The sequence below is a fragment of the Myxozyma melibiosi genome, assembly GCF_037950935.1.
Source record: "Myxozyma melibiosi strain Phaff 52-87 chromosome Unknown BZA70scaffold_13, whole genome shotgun sequence".
In the NCBI taxonomy this organism is placed as follows: Eukaryota; Fungi; Ascomycota; class Lipomycetes; order Lipomycetales; family Lipomycetaceae; genus Myxozyma; species Myxozyma melibiosi.
This window is the reverse complement of record NW_027042927.1, coordinates 55,131-70,834: the sequence shown is the minus strand read 5'-3', so window position 1 is coordinate 70,834 and position 15,704 is coordinate 55,131. Positions and strand designations below refer to the sequence as shown.

General features: G+C 51.6%; 9 protein-coding genes across 9 annotated transcripts; 5 read left to right on the top strand and 4 right to left on the bottom strand.

The window, feature by feature from the left end:
- Positions 1-646: 646 nt before the first annotated feature.
- Positions 647-2,902, top strand: BZA70DRAFT_291510 (phospholipase B; the record flags this gene model as incomplete). Its single annotated transcript, XM_064914305.1, has 2 exons — positions 647-704; positions 762-2,902. 2 exons carry the CDS (start codon positions 647-649, stop codon positions 2,900-2,902), a joined length of 2,199 nt encoding a protein of 732 aa, XP_064766107.1.
- Positions 2,903-2,943: 41 nt separating this feature from the next.
- Positions 2,944-4,021, bottom strand: BZA70DRAFT_81069 (RNase P subunit p30-domain-containing protein). The gene is made up of 2 exons (XM_064915426.1): positions 3,803-4,021; positions 2,944-3,737 (listed from the first exon to the last, which is right to left on the bottom strand). The coding sequence occupies exons 1-2, from the start codon at positions 3,921-3,923 to the stop codon at positions 2,986-2,988; spliced, it is 873 nt and encodes a 290-aa protein (XP_064766106.1). The 5' UTR covers positions 3,924-4,021; the 3' UTR covers positions 2,944-2,985.
- Positions 4,022-4,470: 449 nt separating this feature from the next.
- On the top strand, positions 4,471-5,553 carry BZA70DRAFT_291508 (uncharacterized protein; the record flags this gene model as incomplete). The annotated part of the gene is made up of 1 exon (XM_064914304.1): positions 4,471-5,553. One exon carries the CDS (start codon positions 4,471-4,473, stop codon positions 5,551-5,553), a length of 1,083 nt encoding a protein of 360 aa, XP_064766105.1.
- Positions 5,554-5,660: 107 nt separating this feature from the next.
- On the top strand, positions 5,661-6,736 carry BZA70DRAFT_80977 (haloacid dehalogenase type II). The gene is made up of 4 exons (XM_064915425.1): positions 5,661-6,081; positions 6,141-6,235; positions 6,286-6,404; positions 6,457-6,736. The coding sequence occupies exons 1-4, from the start codon at positions 5,754-5,756 to the stop codon at positions 6,626-6,628; spliced, it is 714 nt and encodes a 237-aa protein (XP_064766104.1). The 5' UTR covers positions 5,661-5,753; the 3' UTR covers positions 6,629-6,736.
- Positions 6,710-7,184, bottom strand: BZA70DRAFT_291506 (magnesium transporter; the record flags this gene model as incomplete). The annotated part of the gene is made up of 3 exons (XM_064914303.1): positions 6,710-6,794; positions 6,856-6,977; positions 7,053-7,184. 3 exons carry the CDS (start codon positions 7,182-7,184, stop codon positions 6,710-6,712), a joined length of 339 nt encoding a protein of 112 aa, XP_064766103.1.
- On the top strand, positions 7,162-8,984 carry BZA70DRAFT_283773 (C2H2 type zinc-finger-domain-containing protein). The gene is made up of 2 exons (XM_064913493.1): positions 7,162-7,184; positions 7,239-8,984. The coding sequence occupies exon 2, from the start codon at positions 7,440-7,442 to the stop codon at positions 8,949-8,951; it is 1,512 nt and encodes a 503-aa protein (XP_064766102.1). The 5' UTR covers positions 7,162-7,184; positions 7,239-7,439; the 3' UTR covers positions 8,952-8,984.
- A 36-nt stretch (positions 8,985-9,020) lies between these two features.
- Positions 9,021-10,204, bottom strand: BZA70DRAFT_241820 (HSP20-like chaperone; the record flags this gene model as incomplete). The annotated part of the gene is made up of 4 exons (XM_064910547.1): positions 9,021-9,451; positions 9,509-9,574; positions 9,632-10,045; positions 10,096-10,204. 4 exons carry the CDS (start codon positions 10,202-10,204, stop codon positions 9,021-9,023), a joined length of 1,020 nt encoding a protein of 339 aa, XP_064766101.1.
- Positions 10,205-10,548: 344 nt separating this feature from the next.
- Positions 10,549-13,157, top strand: BZA70DRAFT_283770 (heat shock protein). Its single transcript, XM_064913492.1, has 2 exons — positions 10,549-10,995; positions 11,053-13,157. Exons 1-2 carry the CDS (start codon positions 10,586-10,588, stop codon positions 13,058-13,060), a joined length of 2,418 nt encoding a protein of 805 aa, XP_064766100.1. The 5' UTR covers positions 10,549-10,585; the 3' UTR covers positions 13,061-13,157.
- Positions 13,114-15,440, bottom strand: BZA70DRAFT_283769 (acyl transferase/acyl hydrolase/lysophospholipase). Its single transcript, XM_064913491.1, has 6 exons — positions 15,158-15,440; positions 15,025-15,093; positions 14,882-14,968; positions 14,661-14,823; positions 14,555-14,609; positions 13,114-14,506 (listed from the first exon to the last, which is right to left on the bottom strand). Exons 1-6 carry the CDS (start codon positions 15,179-15,181, stop codon positions 13,309-13,311), a joined length of 1,596 nt encoding a protein of 531 aa, XP_064766099.1. The 5' UTR covers positions 15,182-15,440; the 3' UTR covers positions 13,114-13,308.
- Positions 15,441-15,704: the final 264 nt, after the last annotated feature.

Genomic DNA, 15,704 nt, shown 5'->3' with positions numbered 1-15,704 from the left:
TAATGGTTATATGTATATATTACTAATACATGACTTAATAAGTAAACTTTCTAATTATGCTAGCCGCCGTACGTCGATGACCCTGCAGTCGGAGTCCCTGCAGAGTCCAACTATCTAGATTGAGAGGAAGAAGATGATGATTATGATGAAGTAGAATAACAGCTTCGGCGATAACAGTAAGATTAGTCGACGAGGGTGAAACCCGTCGGCTGCAGTGAAAGCGCGGCGCAGGAGTTCCGTTCCCCTGAATATCGCGAGTGTGATGCCTTGTTCTGTAGCTGAGCAAGAGCCGGACGGCAGGCCTCATACTCTCATTATCCTTAAATACTCTGAATAACACATATAAGAATAGTAAACGAATACAATTGTTTATAAGCACCGTTATAACTCATCAGCTCATCATCTCATCAACTCCCCAACTCATCAGCGGTCGGTTCCGGGTCTCGGGGCCGCTTAAAGCAAAACAATTAAATTCAAAGTTCCGTCAACAGCACCGGTCTCCGCCTCTTCCGCTGCTCCTCCTCAGCTACTTCTTCTCGACAACTTCCTCTTCTTCTGTTCTTCTACTCTCTATAACAATCTCCTGCTCTTGGTTGACTCTGTGCTGAACGCAGTCGGATCCCTCGTCGCGTTGTTGTCTGTCCTCATGATCTCTCTCACTTTGACCCCGCACTTGCTCCTCCTGCTGCTCCTCATCATACCAGGTAGTCTCCACAACAGCCTTGCCGCTTCCTTTCAGTACACTGACTCTCTTACATTAGCGTTTGCTACCCGCCCTCTGATCACCGAAGATGATCTCGCAATCCTCATCGAGCAGGTCGGCCCCGAGCTCGCCCGTACCGAAGCTGAGCATACCCCGCTCGACATACGTGCCTTCTACGGATCCACAGACTATAGCCCATCTTTCACCGACTGCCCCGACGGCTCACTTATCAGACGCTCGACTGAAGGACTCAGCTCTCAGGAACATGCGTATCTCGACGGCCGCGAAAACATCACCCGCGACGCCCTGATCTCCCTCCTCGACCGCATCGATCTCGAGGACTTTTCTGCTTCTGAGTTCATTGGCTCCAACACCTCTATCCGTGTCGGTCTTGCATTTTCTGGAGGCGGCTATCGGGCTATGCTCCAGGGTGCCGGCGTCCTCGCCGCTGTCGACAACCGCACCACTAACGCAACCGACAGCGGCCACATCGGCGGTCTGCTGCAGGCCTCTACCTACGTCGCCGGCTTGTCCGGCGGAGCCTGGCTTCTGAGCTCCTACGTTCTCAACAATTTTACTTCAATTGAACAAATCCTAGCCACTCCAGATCTGTGGAACCTCACAAGGTCCATGTTGGCTGCTCCGGTCTCGTTCAGCTCAAACAGCAAGTACTACGATTCGATATTCGAAGATGTCGAGAGCAAGTACGATGCGGGCTTCAACGTCAGCATCGTCGATTTCTATGGTCGTTTGCTTTCTTACCAGTTCTTCAACTACACCGATGGCGGCATCGGACTCGTGTGGTCCGACATTGCGGATTCAGATCCGTTCAAGTCTTACCAAGTCCCGTTCCCGATCGTCCACGGTCTGGCTGTCAACCAGCATGAGGCCTACACCATCAACACCACCTCAGTGCTAGAGTTCAACCCTTACGAGATGGGAAGCTGGGACACCGATGTTGCTACGTTCATCAACATCAAGTACATTGGCTCTGATGTAGTCAACGGCACTCCGTCTGACTCTTCACAGTGCGTAACCGGCTTCGACCAAGCTGGCTTCATCATCGGCACTTCATCCAACATCTTTGGTACTTCGCCGCTCAACAGTAGTATTGTTCAGGCAGCTTTCCTTCCCTCTGCGATCGAGAGCTCTATATCAGATCTGAACTCAAACAGCTCGCTCCGAAACGTCGCAATTTACTCGCCCAACCCGTTCTACGACGTCGATGACAATATCTACTCTGAAGGTTCAATTCTAACTGCTATCGATGGCGGAATCGACGGCCAAAACGTCCCCCTGACTTCTCTTCTTCTTGAAGAGCGTGGGGTGGATGTGATTTTTGCTGTTGATGTCAGTGCCGACTCTGACTACACCTGGCCGACAGGCAGTTCGCTCGGTCTTACCTACGATCGTCAATTCCTAGGAAACAGTCCTGCGATGCCATATGTCCCCGACCAAAACACATTTGTCAATCTCGGACTCGTCAAGCAGCCAACCTTCTTTGGCTGTGACATCACCAACAGCACGTCCGACACTACCCCTCTAATTGTCTACCTGGCCAACTATCCGTACACCTATCTGACAAACACCAGCACGGTGAATCTCGCGTACGATACTTCTGAAATTGAAGGCTTTATCACAAACGGGTACAACCTGGCTACCCAAGGAAACGGCACTGTCGAGTCTGAATGGTCAGCCTGCGTTGCCTGTGCCATCATCCATCGCGAGGTCGAGCGCCGCGGTCTTTCTCACACAGACCAGTGCCAGTCCTGCATGGACAAACACTGCTGGGACGGAACTGTTGACGACTCTGAGCCTTCGGAAGAGCTCTATACTCCTGATTATATTATTGGAGCTAATGAGTACGTCGCTGAGAGCTCGAGCTCTGCAAGCGCGTCGTCCCATCACTCTTCGACTGCTTCAGCTCACTCATCGAGTGCCCTTTCTTCGAGTCACGCATCGGGTGCTTTTGCCACGGCTACGGGAGGTTCCGGCTCTTCCTCTGCATTGCAGACTTCCTCCTCTGCCTCTGCATCTCCCACTGCCTCTGCCTCTGCATCTGGCTCTGGCTCTGGCTCTGCGTCGACGAGTGCGTCAGCCTCTGCGACCTCATCGACCTCGGGTGCAAACCATGTGAATAACTACGGCGGTTTTGTGATTTTGGCGGTCATTTTGACTTCTATTTTTGTGTCCTTGTAAGACTATCTGTTGGTTCTAAAAATTGTGTATTTGAGTAAAGACTGCAATGATCTTGTTGGGCTATGTGCATAAAAACTCTGTATTTATCCATCAGTAGCCTTCCGCTTCTTACTATTTCTCCTACTCTTCCCCGTCTCACTCTTCCCCACACCCTTCCCTTTCTCTTCCCGTGTTTGCTCCTCCTTCTTCTCTTCATCACCATCCTCGCCCACAATCTCAACCACCTGCTTATACGACCGCCGTCTCATCCGCGCGTGCGTGCACACCGCGCGCGCGTCTCCCTCGACCGCCAGTTTCCCCTTTTCCTGCGTAAACCCCCACAGCGTCGCCAAATTCGCGACATCGTACGGCCCGCGGCATTCGAGCGCCTGCTGCGCGGCCGAGGAGATGACGATTCCTTTCCCCCGCGTGGCGCGGAAGAGCGCGGCGGCGTTGGAGATCAGGTTGCGGCGGGCGTAGTGGTCGTTTTGCCGCGTGGCGGGGGAGTAGCATATCTCGATCTTGATGCCTCTTGCGACTGCGACGCCGAGAGCTCTGTGTTTGAGGTAGAACGGCAGGCGGGAGGAGAGGTCGACTGAGATGAGGTCGATGTCGAGGTTTGTGCATGCTGCGAGCAGGAGTTTTTCGTTCGTGGGGCGGACGGCGAGGATGTCGAATTCTTTTGTGAGGGAGGGGAGGGATTGCGCTTGGGCGGCGTCGTCGAGGAGGAGGGTGACGCGGGAGAGGAAGGTGATGCCGGGGAAGGAGGCTGCGAAGACGTCTTTTTGGATCGGGGAGGTTATCGATGATGTTTTCCCGGCTGCTTCGTAGTCGTATGCTATCGTCGTGTAGCCCACTAATAATCCATTAGCACACTATTTTAACAAAAGCAACTGATAACAAAAGCAGGAGGAGAAGTACAGTCTACCAGCGTCGCGACTGTTTTGAATAGATCCGCAATGGGACCAGTCGGTTTCGCAAACTCAAGAGTCGCAGACGCGGGCACGTTCTTTGGCCAGGGAATATTCAGGTCGTAGAACATGTCTAATTTTCTTTTCTTATATCAAGAAGAACTATGTAGACATGTAGGATATAATTGTCAAGTGGTGTCGTGTTAAGTTGAATCAGAACACATTTGGGAGACTTCAAAACTTCTCTGTGAGCCGCAGGATTTCTTTTTATTTTTATTTGTTTTCTCGCTCCTCTTTATCTTTGCTATATCGATACACCTCCGACTGACAATTGTATTCACAGCTTGCATCAAGCTGCATCTGCACAATTGCATAATGACTCGCTTTCTATCATCGCGGCCTCTGCTGAGGCGGGCGATACGTTCCCAGCGGTCAGCTATCGGACTCGTCGGGACTCTGCAACATTACCGTCTCGTCCACTCCTCAGCTTCCAGCAAACCACCATCACCACCGAAAAAAGGACAAAAGTTTCCGAACAGCAAGACAAGCAGCAGCAAAAAGACCGACAAGAAGACAATAAAAACCGAGCCACCCAACAGCTCCGTCCTCCGATCGGCAGAAAGCGACCCTGCGTTCACTACTCCCGGCAGCAACATCTTCATCACAAAACCGTTCACGATGGAACACCTGAACGCAAGGATCGACAGCGAAATCCTCGCGAAACCAGTGACGGCTAAACTACCGCACCAGCTATGCGGCGACGCGCTCGAGGCGTGCGAGTTGATGATTACTAAATTTGGCGATAAGAACGACCAGGCGGCCAAGGCGAAGATCTCGTCGCTGCAAGATTTGTTGAAGCTTGCGCCGCCGGCGTCAGCTAGTGAGCTTGTTACGGCTGTGTTTTCTCACCCTGCGGTGCCGGTTGGCAATGAGCTTCTACGGCGATATTTCCTGCTCCGGCCGGATACAGACCGTGCTATCGGCGCTATGCGCGCGTTCTACCAGAACCCCGCCAACAGCAAGACCGGCGCTGTGATTGAGAAGGAGACGTTTATGATTCCGTTTAGGAAGACACTGCGGGAAGAGGACGTCGACGGCGCGTTCAAGATCCTCGATTTGACTGCCGCCAGTCCGCAATGGCTCAGCAACGTCAAGCGGCAGTGGGGTAGAGCAGCAGCCTGGTGGGCGGGCGGGTTTCTTGCAACGATTCAACTATCTGACTTGTTTGTGACTTCGGATTTGATTGCGGTGGGAGGTCTTGAGGGTGGGTTTGTGGTCAAGACTCTGGTGGGTGTATACTTGGTAAACTCGACCTTGCTCGGTCTTGTCGCCTGTGCGTCTAGGCCGGGCGACAACGGCGGCCGGGTTAGTTGGCGCAACGGCGTGTTTCAGAACAAATGGTACCTGCACGCGCAAGAATCCCGCATGCTGAGCCAGATCGTGGACATGGACCAGCTCCGGCTCGAGAACGACGGCGAGGTGTCTGCCCGCGTGCTGTACGAGCTCGACGCGCGGCAGCGGAGACTCAGCGACAACGCGGACGATATCATGCTGAAGGAGTACTGGGCGAAGCAGGGACAGGGGTTTGAGTGGGTTGAGCCGGATATCGATCCTGCCGAGGAAGAGAAGATTGCTCGTGATAATTTGAAGCGGAAGACGAAGGGGATCGCGGATGGGCATCATGAGCGCATGCAGGAGCAGTATATCGAGGGTGAGCAGGACGATGGGTGGATCCAGAGAGTTTTGCAGAAGGATATGTGATTATAGAACCGCTGTATATAACTGTTTTTGTATATAACCATTCAACAAGTTTTACTGTCATATGTGAATATATGCGATAAGGCGTGCGGCTTGACAACCGAGGCAGAGCCGAGATACAACAAGTCAGCATCTACTCCACATTTATATCACGAGAACAACAGCAAAAGCAAACCGCAACTAATAACAATAACAACAACAGAATGCCAGCAGAAATCAAAGCTCTACTGTTCGACGTCTTTGGCACAGTCGTCGACTGGCGCAGCTCAGTGCGCGAGTACATGAAGACCAGCATGTCGGACGCCGCGCTGCGGGAGTCGATTGACTGGGACGCGTTTGCTGAGGAATGGCGGGTGGCGTACTACAAATACACAAAATCAAACGCGAAAGCGGACGATACGACCGCCTTTGAGACGGTGGATCAGCAGCATCGAAAGTCGCTGGGGCCGTTGGCGGAGAGGTATGGGCTGACGGAGGTGTGGGGTGAGGATGATCTTGATCATGTTGCGGATGCGTGGCATTTTCTTGATGGTGGGTTTCGTTGTGTTTAGTTTGGGTTGTTGATTGATGCTGATTTATGAGATATCCAGGCTGGAGCGATACAGTAGAAGGACTCACGCTGCTCAAGTCAAAGTTCATAATCTCCACACTGTCGAACGGCAACGTCAAACTACAAGTCGACATGGTACTTCTCCCTGCTGTTTCTCTATACAACCTAAGCTAATCTGTTTTGAGGCTAAATACGCAAAACTCCCCTGGGACCTTATTCTCGCGGGCGATATCTTCAAGATCTACAAACCGTCGCCAAAGGTCTACCTAGGCGCTGTCGAGATGCTTCAGCTGAAACCGGAAAAGTAAGAGTCTACAATAGCTTTGTCGTTCGTCGTTACTAATTGCTCTGTCTAGCGTGCTTATGGTGGCCGCGCATATATACGACCTACAGGCTGCCGCGAGTCTTGGTTTGAAGACCGCGTATATAGACCGCGAAGGTGAGGATGCTGGAATTACAGTTACGCCTGATCAGGTTGACTATTATGCGACTGATTTTATCGATTTGTATCGTCAATTGACACAATGATTTCTGAATGGATGAGACTAAGTTGAATTGAATATATATCGTCATTAAATATCGTACATGCTCTATGCCGTCAGAGCCTCTTTATGCCTTAATACTATCCTTATAATCCGAGCGTATTTGCTGAATATTGACGAATCCGGCTCTGCGTTCGAGATACGCAAACGGGCTACACCATCGTCAGAATCATCACTAAGACATGAATGTAAAATATAAAAATGAGAAAATACCTATTTCCTTCCTTTTCAACCTGCTTTGCCCATTTCGCAAACGACACCGGCTGCAACGTCGGCGCAGCGATAACCTGGCCGAGACCAAACAACGCAATCGCCACGACTGTCTCGACGATTATCTATATCCCGCCGTTAGCACTAATTCTCGTCACGGTATGTAATTGTTCTCGTCACGACGTGTAGTTCAAACATACATCGGCGGGTAGAGAAGCATTCGACTTGATGGTAAGGTGCTTGAGGTAGTGTGAAAACTCGTATGCCGAGAATCCCGCGTGCGCCAGCAGAAGCAGTGAGATTGTTGTGACGAATTTCGATAACGCAGTCATCTTCTGTGTAGTTGTAGTATGATCTGATCTTGATACAACAAATACAATACTCACGGATCAAATAGTTATGGCGAGCTGAACCTCGACTGTGAACTCGGCACGTCAGCAAGGGGCTGGTACTTCACGTGACCTGGATGACGTTTATTCTGGGTTATTTTCTTGGGACTTTGGAAATTATTTTCTTCTCGAGCAGAGATCGTCGATAGTCAGCAGCAGTTGCTATCTTCACCACAGCATCACACTCAGCACATAGAAATGGCAACTACAGCAGCAGCAGCAGCAGCAGCGTCTGCAGCAGAGGCAGTGCTGTACACATGCAACAGCTGCGCCGTCGGGTTCCCGACCGCAGATCTCCAGCGTCGCCACATGAAGACCGACTGGCACCGCTACAACCTCAAGCGCAGGGTGGCCACACTCCCTCCCATCTCCGCCGAGATCTTTGCCGAGCGCGTGCTGCAGCAGATGGACGTCACGCGGCAGAACGAGGAGCGCGCGAGTTATCTGTCTGTGTGTCGCGCGTGCGGGAATAAGCGGTTTACGTCGGCGGGTGCGTATGAGAACCATATCTCGAGCGCGAGACATCGCGAGAATGCGAAGCGTGCGGAGGAGAACCGGGCTGCGGGAGGAGAGGGGGAGGAGGAAGAGACTGGAAGTAGTAGTTCAGCAGCAGCAGCAGGTAGCTCGAATGTGCCGCAGATCGCCAAGGACAGTTTGGCAGGTAGCGCGTTGACTGTTGCCGACGCCGAGAGAGAGACTAGTTTCAAGGCTCTCTCGTTCCGGGAAACTAGAGTCGGCGGCGGCAAGAAGACGTTGAGAAGAAACCATATTGGTCCTGATGCCGCAGCCGACACCGAGAGCACTGTATCCTCGTCGTCAAGCGCCGCACAGAAGCGACCTGCGCGGAAACCACAAGCGCCACCGAAGGAGGAGGAAGAGGAGGAGAGCTTTGATGCCGAAGACGAGGACGAGGATATCGATGCGATTATTGCGCGGAAGCTGAAGAACGCGGTGAAGTTGCCTGTGACGGCGTGTATCTTTTGCTCGGCCGCGAACTTTGCGGACGTCAACGCGAACGTCAATCATATGCGGAAAGATCACGGGTTCTACATTCCCGAGCAGGATTACTTGGTTGATCTCGAGGGATTGATTACGTATCTGTCTGAGAAGGTGTCGATTGGAAACGCGTGTCTGTACTGTGCGTTTATTGGACGCAATCTGAATAGTGTGCGTGACCATATGATTGCCAAGCGACACTGCACTATTCCGTACGACACTGAAGACGACAGAATGGAGCTCTCGGACTTTTACGACTTTTCGTCGTCGTACCCTGAGGGATACGAAGGCAGCGGAGACGACGAATGGGACGATGTGTCTGGAGACGAAGCAGAAGCTGCAGAGGAAGAAGGTGAAGGTGCCGGAAAGACAGTCGCTACTGCGGCTGCTACCGAGTCGACTTTGTTTCTCGATCCCTCTGGCTACGAACTCTCTCTACCCCTTGCAGGTCTGCGTATCGGTCACCGCTCGCTCGCGCGGTACTACAGACAGTCTCTTCGACCCACTCCCGAGCTTCGGGAAGGCCAGAGCACTGTTATCGCGGCCAACTCGAGACCGACGATCGGCGCTGCGGTTACTTATGACCCGGTTCGCGATCGGGCGACGAAGAAGCTGTGGAAAGATCAGCGTACAAAGAAGAACCAGGATATTCGGCGCGAGATGCGGTATATCAACCAGCAGAAGCATTTCCGCGATCCTATGCTCGGAGGTTAGACGTTTTTTCTTTATTTTTTTGTAGGTTTAGTGTATTGTAATAGATGTTTTGCATACTATATAATGAAATCACGACTGATTTCGGTATATGATTTCTTTTCCTCCAATCGTACCTGTCCTACCCGAGACACCGAATCTAATCATTCCCGCCCCGGATTCTCCTGCCCGCAAACCACCCCAAGACAGACCGTTGCCCTTTGCCAGCGTAAGCTCTACTTTCGTGCCCATGACTTTGTACTTTGATTTCTCGGGAACGATCGGCCCAAAGAGCTGGAACTCGGTCTTGAATCGCTTTGTACCGAGATGCAACAAGTCGAGCACCAGTTTCTCTTCGTAAAACTCGATGGTGGATTTTGATTCTTCGCATTGCTTGGCAAAGATGGAGACAATCACTGTTGACGGGGTTTGGTAGAAATCGGTGCGGCAGTCTACTTCTTCGACGACGTTTGTCTTTTCTTCTTCTTTGGGGCCGAGGTAGAGATGTTTGCCGGTTTTGCAGCCTAATTGTTTTAGAGTCAGTGGACTGTGCAATGGGATCAAGGTGGATCAGGACATACCTGGTATTTTCAGGAACTCGTCAAATTCCAAAACACGGCGCTTGCAGCATGACCATCCTTTAGATGCTGTTTATGATTGTCAGTATCGATGATCTGTCAGAAAACATCTAAGAAAGACCTTACCATCATGAAAGATCGCTGTTCCAGGGTGAAAAACACAGCCGTCGCGGTTCGAGCCATCAAAAGTAACTGAACATCCATTCCGCTTGCACTTTGCCCCCAGCGGGATCTGCGCGTCCTCCGGATCATCCAAGAGCGCGAGATCAACCTTTTTCGTCTCGTTTATTGTCTGCTGAGTAGGTTTGACCGCCTGAGGAACTGCAGCCGGTGCTCCTCCTTCCTCTGATTTCTGCGGAACTGGGGCGCCGTAGACTTCTTTGCCGTCTTTGTCTACGTGAGTCGGGGCGGCAGATGCAGCAGGCTTCGGGGCAGCAGGAGTAGGTGCCTCGACCTCGGTGGTATGCACCCCTTTAGTGCAGCCAGGCATTGACAAAAAGTCATCGAACGAGATGACTCGCTTTTCGCAGCACGACCAGCCTACAAACTGTTAGTGACCTGAACAGATAGAAATCAGATCAAATACTCACCCTTCAACGCGTCGTGGAAGACGGGAGGTCCAGGATGATACCAGCACTCGCTCTCGTCCACGCGGTCGAATTTCTTGCCGCAGCCTTTCCGAGTGCACGTCTGTGACATTTTTAGCAGTTTCAAAGACGAAATAACAAAAAAAATAGTCGATTCAAGCGTTCGTGGAGAGCAAGAAACAGGCGCAGTCCTGGAAATACGGAGAAGTTGACAAGTGACGGCGGCGAGAGCGAGTTTGGCAGAGCGGAAAAAATAAGATTCAGGAGAGTTTAAGGTTAACAAAATTACTTCTTACGGCTAATTACTTTACAAAACAGGCAATTTATGGTACTCTCTCGAGCATTCTGGAAACTGAAAAACTGGAAATCACGTGCAAGTTGCGGCACCGGGTAACTCTCGGGCCGGCATTTACCGCCGTAGGTTTCCAGGCATTTAAAACAATCCGCTGCTGCTCTGCTCGCATCGCCACTTTTGTGTAGAAACAAAACAAAAATGCTTCGAAATACAACAACTTCACATACATCGATCGCACTCAGAGCCCTTCAGCGGTCGCTTGGTCGCTCGGCTGCCCGTCAGCAGCTGCCGCGAGTCGCGGGTTCTCTCGGCGCGCGCGTCGCGAGCAGGTCAGCCTTTGCGAACAATCACCAGAACTCGCTCACTCTGACTCCTCGCGCGCTCTTCTCGACCTCGGCTGCTCGGCCCGCAGCAGCTGCTGGAGATGGCAAGAAAAACAAGAACAGCAGCGGGTTCGGCAAGAACTTCAACATGAACCTGGGCGGCAGCGATAGTGCGTTGGAAACATACGGTACTGATCTCACTAAGCTTGCCATGGAGGGAAAGCTTGATCCGGTTATCGGTCGAGACGAAGAGATCCGGCGAACGATCCAGATCTTATCACGAAGGTATGTAGTCTTCTTTTGTTGTGTGCGTGCTATGGCATTGATCTAACTTTTATCCAGAACCAAGAACAATCCGGCATTGATCGGAAACGCGGGAACAGGAAAAACAGCAATCATGGAAGGTCTAGCCCAGCGCATCGTTCGCGGTGATGTGCCCGACAGTATGAAGGAGAAAACCGTCATCGCTCTCGATCTCGGAGGCCTGATCTCGGGTGCAAAGTACCGTGGTGACTTTGAACAGCGATTGAAGCAAGTGCTCCAGGAAGTCGAAGAGGCGGAAGGAAAGATCATTCTCTTTGTCGACGAACTCCACATCCTTCTCGGTCTCGGAAAGTCCGATGGATCTGTCGACGCTGCAAATCTCCTCAAACCACTTCTTGCTCGAGGCAAGCTGCAGTGCTGCGGTGCAACCACCCTCGAAGAGTACAGAAAGTACATTGAGAAAGATGCTGCTCTCGCCCGTCGGTTTCAGTCTGTGCTTGTCAATGAACCCTCGGTGCAAGACGCCATCAGCATCCTGCGAGGTCTGAAGGAACGTTACGAGGTGCACCACGGTGTCCGAATCACCGACGGTGCGCTCGTCACTGCGGCTACTTACAGTAACCGCTACATCACCGACAGATTCCTCCCCGACAAGGCCATCGATCTGGTCGACGAAGCTTGCTCTGCTCTGCGCCTGCAGCAAGAGTCCAAACCAGATGCAATCCAAGAACTAGACCGTGGCATCATGACCATCCAGATCGAGCTCGAGTCACTCAAGAAGGAAAGCGATCCTCTTTCAGTCGAACGACGGAAGAAGCTTGAAACCGATCTCAAGCTCAAACAAGACGAAGTCAAACGGCTGACAGAGATCTGGGAGAAGGAAAAGAAAGAGCTCGAGCGGATCAAGACCGCCCAGTCTGACCTCGAAAAGGCTCGAATCGATCTCGAGATTGCCCAGCGAACAGGTGACTTTGCCCGTGCTTCCGAACTCAGATACTCTCGAATCCCGCAACTCGAAAGCCTGGTCCCGAAAGAAGGAGAGGTGAACACCTCTTCCCTGCTCCATGATGCAGTCACTTCTGACGACATCGCCGCCGTTGTCTCGAGAATGACCGGTATCCCCACTCAGTCGTTGATGCGGGGTGAGCGCGACAGACTCCTGTACATGGAGGACTCGCTCAAGCAGCGCGTAGTCGGCCAAGACGAAGCTATCCATGCTATCTCCGACGCCGTCCGCCTGCAGCGCGCTGGTCTCACAAACGAAAAACGTCCTGTCGCCAGCTTCTTGTTTCTCGGTCCTACTGGAACCGGTAAGACCGAGCTGACGAAAGCTCTGGCTGAGTTCCTGTTTGACGACGAAGGTGCGGTCGTGCGATTCGACATGAGCGAGTTCCAGGAGAAGTTTGCAGTCTCGCGACTGATCGGTGCACCCCCCGGCTACGTCGGCTACGACGAGAGTGGCGAGCTCACCGAGGCCGTCCGGCGCAAGCCATACGCTGTCGTTTTGTTTGATGAATTTGAGAAAGCACATCCGGATGTGTCGAAACTGCTTCTGCAGGTTCTCGACGAAGGATTCTTGACTGACTCGCAGGGCCGGAAGGTGGATTTCCGCAACACAATCATCGTCATGACGAGTAACATCGGTCAGGAATTCTTAATCTCCGGATCCGATGAGGAACTGACCTCCGGCCACGTCAGCGAGGACGCAAAGCAGAAAGTACTCAAGACAGTCAGCCAGCTCTACCCTCCCGAATTCATCAACCGTATCGACGAAACCATCGTCTTCAACAGGTTATCAAAGGAAGCCCTCCGCAGGATCGTCGACATCCGCCTCAGCGAAGTCCAGGAGCGCATCCACGACAAGCGCATCACGCTCCAAGTCGACGAGGAAGTTCGCGACTGGTTGTCCGACAAGGGCTTTGATCCGCTGTATGGTGCGCGGCCGCTCAACAGATTGATCCAGAAGTCGATTCTCAACCAGCTCGCTATGCATCTCATTAAGGGACAGATTTTGCCGGGCGAGAACGCGGTCGTGAAGATTGCTGATAACGAGATCTTTGTCGTTCCAAACCATGATGCCAACTAGTTTCTGTTGTCATGTTTTCTCAACTAGTTATCATTTTTTGTATATAGTATTGTCTTTATTAGGACATTGGTTAATATAGAGTATTATGATAAGCTTAGAGTAATTACTTCTTAGAGTACTATCAATCAGCTACAGGCACAGTCAGTCCTATTGTACAAAACCAGAACCTACTTAACCCCCGACGCCATATGCGTCGATAATCTATACAGCAAAAAAGCAAACCAGCGCCAAACACCAACTATCCCAAGCTACAGCTTCCGAGCATTGCGACTCCGAAACATAACATCATAAACGCTATCCAGCATAAACTCAACCCCGCACCGCTGCCTAATCAACGGCAAAACAAACCACGCGCTCTGCTCCCCCTTCTTGCTCCAGTACCTTATATCCTCGCGCGAGTGCGGTGCGTCGACAAAGAAGCGCCAAAAGTCGCTGATTGTGAGATTTGGTGCGATCGTGATGATTTCAGAGTTCATCAGCCGGCGGTCGTCGGAAAGAAAGAGCTTGTGCAGGAAATCGGGCAGGAGACCGAGGGTTTCGAGAAGGGAGAGCCGGTGGCGGATTTCAAACGCGACTAGGCGCAGAAGCTTTATACGCCATGAGCTTTCGCCTTGGTGGAAGTCCTGCATGATGAAGGGCGCGATGTAGGGACGTGCTTGGGAGACGATGAAGTGGTTGACGTTGAACAGCTCCGAGACACGAGTATACGGCGCCTCGCGCTCGGCGCGCGGGGTGGCTGTCCATGACTTCCATTTGATTGTGGAGCCGGTGGGCATCCAGGGCACGATCTGGCCGTGCTCGTTCTTGCACATGAGGAGGATTTCTTCAAAAAGACCTGGTAGAGCGTTGCTAGCGCAGGCAGCGGACCAGATCAGGACGTTGGGAGTGGTGAGGTAGTTGAATAGGTTTGGCACGTATTTGTCGTCAGAATGGACCGAGATGTTTAACACTCGTCTAGTTCGTGCGTAGGCCTCTTCGAATGTTAAGTCGCCGGTGTTATCGCGGACCACCTGCTGCAGGACCTGGATGTCGAGTAGATACCCTTTCGTTACAAACCGTTTTATCCGCGTCCATGCATCTTTAGACTGGACCTCCGGGTCTTGAGATCCAAACGCAGACAGATTGATTCCGTTCCCGTCCAGAAACTCAGGCAGCTCGTCGTCCCTGTGAATACACACAAGCGAAGCAATCAACGCGCCGACCCCGACGCCAGTAATAATACGCGGCAGCAGCTGATGCTCATGCAGCGCCCGTACGACACCGAGATGGCATAAGCCAAATAAAACACCACCTTGGAGAACGAGGGTTGAGAGGCCGTATGACTGACGAGTGTCGTGCACGAGGTCGAGCTTTGCTTGCACGCTGAGAGTCGAGAGCGGGTGCTCGAGGAGGAAGTTGAAACTGTCGATGACTTCGAGGTTGTATTTCTCGATGAGGAATTTGGTGCTAGTGAGTGTTAGTGGTGATTAGAGCAGAAGGAAGTGGAGCGCTAACCCGGTATAAGTGAATAATTTTTTGTTTGCAATATTTCCCAGATTGCGAACCAGACCTATCAATATATCAGCACCGTGTCTTAACATAAAAAATAAGCGGTACTAACCAGATCTTATGTTGTTGGTAAGAGAGATGACATCCCCCATCTCTTTCATCTCCATAATCATATCAAGCCGTTCAGAGATCAGCTTGTAGTCGTAGAGATCAGATTTTGGATTTGCTCGCCACAGGTCGTTTCCCAAAACACTGTCAAGCTCAAACGCTAGGTCCTGTCAAGAATCAGTTAGGGACATTCTATATAAATCAAGACGACAGGCTATAGATTACCATCCATTCCTCATAGGTCTCGCATTCTCCCATTTGTTGGAGGATCCTTGATTCAGGCCGCGAGCCAAGTATGACACTCCACATCCTCTGAGGTCAAGTTAGCCACCAAGCAGTATAGACAGCAATATATATAAAATACATACAGTATGCCAGAACATGGCAACTTCGGCCACGGTCGAAAGGAGAGAAAAGAGGAAGTCGACGAAGAATGCCTGGATCATTGCGTATTAGACAAGAATCTGAATTAAGAGCCAGCAAAGAGAGGAGACAACGCACATAAGTACGCCATAGATTATTCATCTTGACTGATATCTGCTCGGGATTAATTGTCAAACTGACACGGTCCAGCGAAAGAGATAAGAACTGGGATAATCTGAATCAGCCTTGTCTCGGCCTCGCAGCGGTGATCCAGCGCCTCGCCAGCTCAGCAGCGCCTCTTCAGAAGACTATAATAAGCAGCACGGTATTCTGTCGCTTCCAGTTTTTATATCTGAAAAATAAGAGGATACAAACAGCAACAAGGCGGTGAGCGCATGTTTACAAGCAGAGTTGTCTTTCACATGCAAAGCGCTCGCTTACGCGCGGGGTGTAAACCCCTCAATACTCTATATAAAGTAACTAGGTGTTTTACTCTTCAAAGGACAGCTGCACGTGACCTCGATCAGATCGCATCGAGCAGGACTGAGAAGCAACATCAGAGAAGGCCGAGAGCAGGATGAACGGCCAGACTGCGAGGAACCTGGCCGGTCGACGGAAGCATGACGACGAGCTCGAGGTGGTTGACTGGTCCGCGACAGCTCCGGGACGAGATGTTGTGCGGAAA